Below are 10,947 nucleotides of genomic sequence, written 5' to 3'. Positions count from 1 at the left end.
TTTCGCCACAGAGGCCACGCCCAATTCAGGATAGGATTTAAAGGCGACGCGTGACGTGATGAATGCGACATCATCTTTGTCAGTGAACAAAATGGCGCCGTACTGTGTCGTGGTGACTCGCCTGCAGGTGACAGTGCCGCGCGGCGAGCGGGGTGCGGCGGGGGGAGCCGAGTGCTGTTGGGCGGCCCGTGGCAGTGGGGAGCCGGGTGCAGCTGGGAGGCTTGGGTGGCGGTTTGAAGCCAGGCTGTCCTGGTTCTCCCTGTAGGTCAGCGTGTCCCTCGCGCCTGCCCAGGCCCTGTTCCCATAGCGACTGGGGAGCGAGGTCCCTGCAGGGCGGGGGCAGCGCGGGCTGCGCGGTCTGGAGGTGACACCCCGGCTGCGCTCCCTCCGCACGCCCAGGGGGCGCCGGGCGGTGGCCTTTGCTCAAGGTGAGGACAAGGTGAACTGCGAGGTGGGGCCCAGAGAGGATAGGGGTTGGGCCGAGCACTCGGAGGCAGACCGCAAACCTGCTGTTAGTGCCTCAGTTCTCGCCTTTCTAGGCCCAGGTGCTCTGCAGTGTGTGTGTTAGATTTAAACTCCTGTGACTAAACCAACTTCACCCACCCTCCCCCCACATCCCAGCTAGGGCTGCAATTTGACCTGGGCCTCTGGGACTGCCATGCAGAGGTTATTTGGGCTGCAATCTATGCCAAGGGCTGGTGGATGGTTGCCACTGTGCACCTGCATTGATTAGTTAGAAATAAAAGTGATCATAATTTTTTTCCTCAAGTTAAATTGTGTTGCTTCTTTTCTCCCCTTCTGTGAGACATAGTGAAATAAAATACAACTCTTATTAATGTATATTTAAACCATCTCTAGTGGACTGTACCTCTTGCACTTCTGTTTACCTGTTTTCAAAAATCACCAGTTACCACTGGATCATTACCATACAAGACTTTGAGTGGAAAATGTGTATGTACATGTTTAGGTCTAAACACAGTAATTATAGGGACTATGCAATGAGACATAATAAGAGAAGAAAGAGATCCACCTTCCCATCTGAGTTTTAGCCAACTAAAACTTGAATAAATTTACACTTTTTAGAAGAGATATGTGGTGATCTCTAAAACTCATACGAGCTTGCAACATGACTTCAACACAATCTGATTCTCGTACTTCAGGCATATTTTTGTGTCTAAATCTGTACTTTAAGAACTCTAGAGGTTTTCATTATTAAGTTAAGGACACATATATGGATATAACTTTCTCTTTTAAAACAAAAATGTTCATGGAAAATCATGCTCCTCATTTAAAGCATGGAACTGGGAGTCAGGAGATCTAAATTCTGTTCCTTGCTTTGCCGTAGACTCTGTCTGACCTTCCCTAACGTTTTTCCTACTTTGCTTCAGTTTCCTAATCTGTAAAATAGTATTAATTTACCCATAGTACTTCTCAGGTGTGTTGTCATCATAATTCACTATATATTTGTAAGTGTTTGATCTTAGGTGGAGGTACTATAGAAGAGTGTGTTAATTGTATGCTTAAAATATAAAGTGTTCTAACTGCAGTTTGATTTATAAACCTACCTAATGGAGATATCCTATCTCCTAGAACTGAAAGGTCATCGAGTCCTGTCCTCTGCTTTCACTAGCAGGACCAAGTACTGATTTTGCCCCAGATCGCGAAGTGGCCCCCTCAAGAATTGAACTCACAACCTTGGGTTTAGCAGGCCAATGTGCTAACCACTGAGCTATTCCTCCCCCAAATATGTCAAATTATTTGAAATGTTGCTTCAGTAAACTTTGTAACCTTTTCTAACTGGAATAACTAATTTAACTGATTAAAATGCTTCTGCACGACTACTTTCATAAAACAGGGGAAGAATTGCTCTTACTGTATATAAATAGGGCAGCACAAAAATAAGGAACTGATCCATCATGTGAGAACAAGAGGTCAGCTGATGGAATGAATGGCAGGTCAGTTTAGAAGAATATAAGGAAATAATTAGTATATAATGTATTGGATCTGTGGAATTGACAGTTCCAGAGGCTAGCTGGTATGATGATTAAATTAGATTTCTTTAAAAAGGATGAATATGAATTATACTAAAAGTTAAAGGTAATCAGTAAGGCTATGATTTAGTCTGGGGCATTTATAGTATAAGTCATGGGCGGTGAATTTTTATTTATTGCTCATGACCTGTCCATGACTTATACTATAAATACCCCAGACTAAATCTTAAGGGGGTTATTGCTGGGTGTGTGCTGGGGGCTGTTGCTGTGCAGGGGGAGGGCATCTTGCAGAGGCTGCTGCTGGGGAGGTGTGGCCAGCTGTGGCACCAGCTGCCAGGGGCCACCGCCAATGGCTGCACCGGCCACACAAGGGCCGCCACCAGCACCAGCTGCGCTATCCGCTGGGGGGCTGCCTGGGGAAGTGGCTACTTTGACCACTGCTAGCTGCCTGAGGCTGCCCGAGCAGCAGCTGGTGCGGCTGGCTGCAGGGCTGCCTCAGCAGCTGGCCGATGGGGCTGTCCCTGGGGTCACCTGAGCAGCTGGCCCTGGAGCCAGCTGCTTGGGCAGCCTTGGGGTCAGCCACGCTGCCCCCTGCGGAGGTCGTGGAAAGTCATGGAATCTGACTTCCAAGACCTCTGACAAACATGGAGCCCTTGTAATCCGATATGCTTCTGGTTAAGCACTGAAGGTGATAGGAAGGAATTTTTGCACATATATAGCATTACACAGACAGTGAAGGACCTATATAAGTATCACTTCACCAACCACGGCAGAACCTAGAATATCTGCCACAGTAGAACAGCATATGGCAATTCTATACAACAATTTTAGGACAAAAAGTAAAGAATTGAAACTGCAAGGGGGAACTCTGTTTGCCAGAGCTAAACTAGAGTGGAAATTGCATTGTGCTCCTGAAGTCTGGACAAAGCCAGTCCTGATGATCTAAACATTAGATACAGGAGAAGAGAAGACTCAACAAATGATTTGGGGGCCCATCCCCCACAAGTTTTGAGGATTGTCTACATGGGGATGTTGTTTGCGAATAAAGTAGGGTGCAAATCCAAAGTTCTGTAGCTATTCCAGAATAATGCCATGTATATGCAGAGTATGTCTATACAACAGCAGCACAACTATGTGCTGTAGTGTGGATAATTCCTACATAGAAAGAGGGTTTTTTTAGTCCATGTAGTTAGTTCAGCTCTCCTAGAGGCTGTTGATGGAAGATTTATTTGATAAACCTAGCTGCATCTTCATTGGGTGCTAGGTCTACCTCACTGCATCGCACAGAGGGCAGTTTTTCACAGGCCTAAGGGATCTAGGTAGGTCAGCCTAAGTTTTTAGGTGTTGACCAGGTCTTATCCCAGTCAATTTTCCCATGCAGATAAGCTCTTAAATTTAGTAAGCCTACTATTTTGGGTATAAAATAAAAATAAATACATAATTGGAAATCTACTTATCTCCTAGAACTGGAAGGGACCTCAAAAGGTCATCAAGTCCAGCCCCCTGCCTTCACTAGCAGGACCAAGTACTGATTTTTTTTCCCCCAGATCCAGAAGTGGCTCCCTCAAGGATTGAACTCACAACCCTGGGTTTAGCAGGCCAATGCTCAAACCATTGAGCTAGTCCTCCCCCCATAAAGTTCCCAGGGTTAGGTTTAGGGATCATTGGTTACCCCCTCCTAAGGCTGTTGGGTGTATGATTTCAAGGGATACCTTCCCTGGTCACTGGATAAAGCTGCTCAATTCTTATAAGGAGCAGGGGTGGGAAGGTGTGTGATTAAATGCACCCCTGTATTCATACCTTGCACACTATTGTAATGATCTTTGTGTACAAAATATGCCTTGTAAGGTATCATTTGAAAACCAGTAACTTTCTGGTCAATAATATCATGATTAAAATGTCTGTAGCAACATTATATGTAAAGTTATAAACATTAGCTGAAATAATGACTGAAATGTGTTTACCAGACATGTCTGGGGAGTGGGTAAACCTGTTTCTCAAAGTACAAGTTGACAACCCTACTCCAGTGTCATCAAAGCTGATAGGCCATCACCTACCCAGTGTCCATTCTTTGGCAAGCAAAGGGGGCTGGAACAAACAGACTGGCATTTTAGCAACCTACAGCATGAAACCTCCCCGCTCCAGACCTCATGTCTCCCTGCTCTCAGCTGGAAAGAACTTTGTCTGTGGGTCACTCTCTGGAAAATGCATTTCAAAGAGTAACTGAACTATACAAGTGAGGGGCAGAACACCCTAAGTTCTCTCCCTGTCCATTTCTCTCTTCTCCTAAGAAGACAGAAGAAACAACTCTTGAACTTTGAAAGCAGATCCTAGCCTGACGAGTTTGATCACCTATGTTCTGAAAACATAGTAATGGCCCTCATTTTGAACCAAGTCTAGTGTAAATTTAGAAAGCACTTTATCTTGTAAACATTTGAGTAAAATGCCTCATACTTCTACTCACATAAAACGTATCTCTTTGTAGTTAAATAAAATTGTTTTATGTCAATTAAAACTAATCTAGTGTTTGTGAATTGTTTGGGTAACTCCATTTAAGGTAGCAGACTGTTGTGTGCTGATCCCCTTAGAGGGGCAATGCACCCAGTATATCTGTACTGTCAAGGATAGGGATGGACAGTGCCGAAGACACATTTTGGGTGGAAAATCCAGGACTGGGAGTATTGGGGTCACTCTGCAAGGTGTGACCAAGGCATCTGGAAGCCAGTGTGTGGCTGGTATTTGCTGAGAGGCTGCCATGCTCAGAGCAGCTGGACTAGCACTGTGGCTATACACAGATGTTTAGGGTGTGACCTGCATGCTGTTTGGCTGCTTATAAAAAGCCCATCTTGGGAGCTAGAGCAGCAAAGTGTTGTGAGCACCCAGGTTGCAGGGCAAGTGGCGACAAAGCCCCTCTCTGGTCTAGATTGCACCTTGGAATGTCAAAGGTGGCTCAAGGAGGGGGTTGGCTTGGAAGCTGTCAGGGACTGAAGGACAGGCTAAGGTTAAGGGAAGGTCACAAGCCCTCAAGATGAGGCTCAGAAGCCTCAAAGTACCACCAGAGTATAAATGTCCAAAAGCTTTTGTGAGGAGGAGGTGGGCCATAAGCCTCCAATGGCCCTTGACTGGGGCGCATAAGGTTTTAGTAGAACCCATGAGCTTCTGACAGGTTGGGGTCTTTGAGGCTTGCAGGAGCTGAAGGCTGTCAGGTTGAAGAGTGTACAACATCTGGGTGAGGGGTTTTTCCTCTGTGTGTGAAAAATCCACATAAACAGGAAACTGATAAGAGTATTTGACAACAATTTATGTATAAAGTAAGCAAATAGGAGAGAGAACCACTGCTAGAGTAGAGAAATATTCATCTTAGGTGTCACTTGTTAAAAGCATATAGTACAGAGGATAAAGATGTGTGTATTAGTCCCTACTGTGTTATTGCGTAACCTCGGGCAAGTCAGTTAACCTGTGCCTCAGTTCCCCCTCTTATAAAATGGTGACAGCTCACCTTAGTAAATCACAATAATTAGTAATTTAAACTCAAATTTAACAGTAGTAGGGAGAAACTAACATGACAGTGCTGATTTTAAATTCACTTCTCTGAAAATCATCTTCATATGTGGAAAAGATGAAATAGTTCACATCATTTCTCTTCTTGGGTATGTCTCTTGTCTTTACTAAAACCTAAGGTTTTGTAGACCTCCTGAGGTCCCTTCCAACCCTGATATTCTAAGATTCTACACTGGAGGCCTTTGCCAGCATAGTTATGTTGGTCAAAGATGTGAAGAGTTGTGGATCCATGACCAGCCCAGTTGTGGTGGCAAAACACCAATTTTACCCGGTATAGCTTGTTTTGCTTAGGGATGGGAGTGGACTAAACTATACTAACAAAGCTGTGCTTGTCAGTATAAACTGCATCCACACTGAGTGCTTTGTTGGTGTAGTATGCAGGAACCTCTATACAGTGCTCTGAACGTAGAAATGGCCCAAGTGGAAGTGGCTTAGAAGCCTGTTTTTCCTTGTCTTACTGGCAACTTTCCCAGGCTGGATACCTTAATCTCTGAAATGTTTCCATTTTTCTCCTCCCTCCTGGTGAGTCTGAGAGGTTGTGGCAGGCTTCAAGCAAGGGTTTACTGCCTGGTATTGATGGCCTTAGATACCATCCAAATATTTATTCCTTCCTTAGGACTCTTTGCCAACCGTTAATTTAGCATTAAGGTCCTACTGAGGCAAAAACTTAAATGATTTCTTTTACTTCCAAACACTTAGGATTCACACTGAGACAGTCTTAACCCTTCCCTAAAACCTGAGGGCAGGGGAGCCCTGCTTCAGATTTTGTTCGTACCAAAGTCTGCACTCAAACAAAAAGAGTGAACTGTTGTGGAGACACTACCATTATTTTAATTTCCAGACATAATCTGCTTAGAAAGTCATCTTTGGGCTGTTACCAGTTCACTGTGTAAAAATGATGGCTGTTACTGTAGTTCCACTGTTGAAAATTCCTTATGTAGACAGTGAGCTAAGTGGATTAAAACTCCTAATGTAGACCCAATCCACCAATACAAAGCAGAGCTTATGCTGGTGCAGTTTACTCAACACAGCAGCTCCACACCAATCTGTAACTTTGTCTTATTCTTCCTTGTACCTGTCAGTTGCAGTTCTCTTTGATCCATCACCTACTCTCATGGTTGAAGTGGAGCCTCGACATAAGTTACAGGATGGTGGAAGGAGCTTTTAGACTCCTTGTTACCAACTCACAGGGCCTTTTCAACTTCTTTTTTGTGATATCCAACAGAGGGTGAGGGTCCAATAACAGAATTAATCATTACGAGTTGCATGAGAATGAAGATAAGTTAAACTAATTAAGACTTCAGAGAAGAGTTCTTGGGCATAAGCCCAGAAACGGGGAGGGAGACTGGGATTACGGTGAGAGTTCTTGCAGTATATAGTAAAATGCCTTTACTAATTTGGGCTTGGAAAGTGCTGTTTCTTCCATGGCATGATGGTGGAATCTTTGAGGTTTATCCTTCCTCTACAGCATTAAGTGGAGGCTTTCACAATAAGGTGGGTATACCTTGAGTGCAGAAATGTCAATAACAAAAAGGTGGTCTTGAACTGGGCTGAAGGAATTAGGAGAAGTCACATGGCTGATCAAAGATCGGCACGTAACTTTGAACAATGAATTAGCAGGGATCTAAGTCAGTGGTACAGTGAAATGTTTCATCTCTAGTACTTGCGCTTTGTTCTGTGGTTGAATCTTAAACCACATCCACCAAAATGTGGTGAATTATTAACCAAAAAAGAAGAGTCGGAGTTGATGCATTTTTAATGAATAGCTCTGTGACTTGCGCCTTTTTGAAGTGGTGTTCGCATTTGTACCTTTTATGTTTCCTAACTGACATGTGCTTTAATGATCTGAGACACTTTATTTTTTATATTACAGTCATTCCTAGAGGCTTTGATTGGGATCCCCTCCCCGCACAACATGGCAAAAATAATAGTACAGATTTTTTTATAAAAGGACAAATGTATCTTGTTGGTAGTGCTGCTGTTACAAAACTGACTATACCACTGAATTAAATGTCAATCCCAATCTTCCTCGATTTCTCAAACTTTTTTCATACATCTGATATTGAGAGGGCAATATAAATAAGATTCAGAGCATCCAAATATTGTCATGATCTTGCCTCATTAGCTCACAATTCTGTAGTCAGTATTTCAGAGGCTTGTGTCAAGATTATTTTGTGAACACACCAGAGGAGAAGAAGAGAAACGAGATGCTGAGGTGGGATTTGGAGTTCCCTGCCCCTCACCAAAAAAGTCTACTAATGAATGAATAATTAAGGATAAAGGGGAATGCCAGGAGTAAGATTCAATGCTTAGATATTACAAGAATGAGAGTTTATTACAGCTTCAGCCATTGCTGTTGTCTCCTCTTTATGTGCACCAATGCTGGTGAAAGTTGCCAGATTTCTAGTTCTGACAGCAGGTGCCTAAGAAGTGTGGATACCCAATTCCCATTAATTGTAATGTAAATTGGATGTCTGTATACCTTATGCGTCTTTGAAAAGTTCAGCCAATGGCCATCTAATCATGAGTAAGGCTAAGATTTTGAATGTTATTTTTAGTAAAAGTCAGGGACAGGTCACAGTCAATGAACAAAAATTCACAGAAGCCTGCGACCTGTCCCTGACTCTGACTTACAATTACTGTGACAAAATGGGTGTGACAGTGGGATGAGAGCCCGAACCCTGCCATGGGGGTAGGGGGGCACATTTGAACGTGCTACGTCTTCATTTTCTAAAACTGTGTTTAATCAGTTTTTGTTGCTCATCTCATAGAATTAGTGTCCTAGAAATCAGAGCTGAAAACACACATTACCCTTTTTTGTTGGTGGGAGATCACTTTGCTACAGATATTTGATAGACAACCAATATAATCTTCACCTCTTCCTCTTCTAGCAAGTCCTGAGTAAAGGAGTACGGCGGTACCATGTAGCTCCTGTCCTGTGCCAGAGGGCTAAGGTGGCCATGAGCCACTTTGAACCTAATGAATACATAAATTATGAAATGCTGGAGAAAAACATCAATATCGTCCATAAAAGGTAAGGGTGAGAGGTGGTTTGGAGAACCCATCACCACAATGAGGGAAGGAGAGGAAAAGACTTCAAGGGGCTGTGGTAGCACAAGGAGAATCTAGTGGGGAAAGAGCAGTTTTAAGGGGCTGTGCTGCAACAATGAAAATTCTGTGTGCTAGTGGCTCCTATGTGGTGGTGAAGAAGGGTGTGTGTGTGGGGGGGGGAGAGGGGAGTATTTTTTTAATATGCAAACAATGAAGCCACTATTGGAGATATCTTGTTTTTTTTTTTTTTTGTTTAATGTCAGGAGTCCAATGGGAGTCTTGGTGTGTCATGCCCTAGTCTGTTTGTACGTACTCATGGGAAACAGTATGTGATTAGTACAAGAAAGACACTTAAAGTATTCCCGTCTCTCTTTGCACATTGTTTCCATAGTGAAATTATCATTCTGTATTCATGTGTCCAGATACCTACAGTAAAAGGTCACCTAGGGATACCTTGCGTGCATAATTGTGAACTTAGTTTGCTGACACAGAGATTAGTGTGACCTCAGGGTCACCAGTTTTACTCCAGACTCACCTTGGCAGTGGTTGAAAGTCATTCCCTTGTGATGGCCATTCTGTATGCTTTGTGAAATGAGTTGGTTATCTCAATTCAGTCCATTGTAGCCAAGTAGGTTCATCACAGAAAATATCACCATTGGAATTAACTGGGGTTTCTATTGAGATTGTCTGGGGGCTAAAAAACAATGACTGAAAAGGTCCTGAACTCCCCACTTGTTTCCTAGAGCTGATGGATCATCACTCACTATAGGGCCTGGGACATGTAGATTTGATGACTTGTGTGGGTTCTGTGTATGTATTTTCTTTAAAGTTTCTGCAACTGCACCACTGTGGATTATGATCTCATAAGCTAAACTGAGTTGGTTGACTGTTGCTTGTACTGCACTCAAATGTGTGCATTTGGAAACTTCTGGGGGGAAATGTGGATGCTTCAGGAAGGGGTGCTGATGGCTCTTGAAAGAGTGCTCATCCTTCTGAGTCAGTACTGAACCAGGGCCTCTGCGCTGTTTCATGTTTGAGTGCTTTTAACCAGCTGTCAGAAGTAACTGCACTTCAATGTCATGGGAGGAGTGAGTGGTCCCTTTGTATATAGTGTAAAACATGCCTTGGAAGTCTGGTTCTTCTGGATGATGTGTGTGGAAAGTAAAGGAGTATCCTTGTTCATTTAAGATCCCCATTTAAATGGGGCAAAAAGATTGGAAAAACATGAGCTGACCTTAAAGTTCCTCCCTGTTGTCTTCCCCACAGGCTAGACCGTCCACTGACCCTGTCTGAAAAGATTGTATATGGGCACCTGGATGACCCTGTGAAACAAGATATCGAGCGGGGCAAAACCTATCTGCGCCTGCGGCCAGACCGCGTAGCCATGCAGGATGCGACTGCTCAGATGGCAATGCTGCAGTTCATCAGCAGTGGCCTGCCCAAGGTGGCGGTGCCCTCCACAATCCACTGTGATCACCTCATCGAAGCCCAGTTAGGGGCTGAGAAGGATCTTCGGAGAGCTAAGGTCATCATGGGTCTTGGTGCAATAATGTTTCCTATGTTTGGAACATGTGGTCCCCTCTAGAGAACAGATTTTCAGGAGAACAATCACAGGAATGGAATTCGCACCAGATTATGTACTGTACAGCACCATATATGTACATGGTGCAGTAGAAAACCAAAGTTGAGAGGTCCAAGCCCCAAGGAACTTACAATCTGAACTAGACAAGTCTATCACAAACAGTTTAAAGGGTGAGGCATGATGTTGAGAAAGACAGTCTTAGTCAGTCTGCTTTGGAAACCAAAGCAAAAGGTGTATTCTTGGCGTAGGGGAAGAGAGGCCATTTTAAAGGGGTGAAAAATGAAAATAGCTGATCTAGAGCACTAGAAATTTTCTTCCAGCAGTGATCAAAACCTGATGTGTCTCAATCTCTAGAATATGCCTAGCCACATATACAGCAGTCCATCGTTGGGTAGGGGAGAAGCATTGTTCTAATCACTGCAAGTTATCAACTAAGGGTTGCTCTCCCTTCCCACTTTCTGGGGTGGAAATCCTGCAGGACTTTTCCTTTCCTCCCCTACAACCTCATGAATGATAGAAACATATAGTAGAATATGGGAAGACTGAAGTCTACTGATGCTTTTCTCTCACCCTGAGAGTGTAGGATAGATTGTGGGATAAGCTCCTGGTTTTAATGGACCATTCTGATTGCAGTGCTTGAGAGTAGCTAGCCCTTTTCATATGTCCTGGAGGACAGAGAACGTTTTTCCTTGATATCAAAACTGGTGAATTAATTTTAGCCTGCACACATGGGATGAGCTGTGTCTTAATCATCTAGTTTAA

At 43.7% G+C, this 10,947-nt stretch overlaps 1 protein-coding gene across 1 annotated transcript in view; it reads left to right on the top strand.

Moving 5' to 3' along the window:
• Positions 1-66: 66 nt before the first annotated feature.
• The window catches only part of ACO2 (aconitase 2), a 30,473-nt gene continuing 19,592 nt past the window's right edge, over positions 67-10,947 (top strand). Inside the window, exons 1-3 of the mRNA XM_032787349.2 lie at positions 67-127; positions 8,444-8,586; positions 9,870-10,128. Coding sequence (XP_032643240.1) covers positions 92-127; positions 8,444-8,586; positions 9,870-10,128 — 438 coding nt within the window. The 5' untranslated portion in view covers positions 67-91. The remainder of the gene's footprint in view (positions 128-8,443; positions 8,587-9,869; positions 10,129-10,947) is intronic.

This window comes from Chelonoidis abingdonii, chromosome 1 (assembly GCF_003597395.2).
Source record: "Chelonoidis abingdonii isolate Lonesome George chromosome 1, CheloAbing_2.0, whole genome shotgun sequence".
In the NCBI taxonomy this organism is placed as follows: Eukaryota; Metazoa; Chordata; order Testudines; family Testudinidae; genus Chelonoidis; species Chelonoidis abingdonii.
The sequence above is the reverse complement of the archived record's forward strand: the minus strand, read 5'-3'. Positions and strand labels throughout refer to the sequence as shown.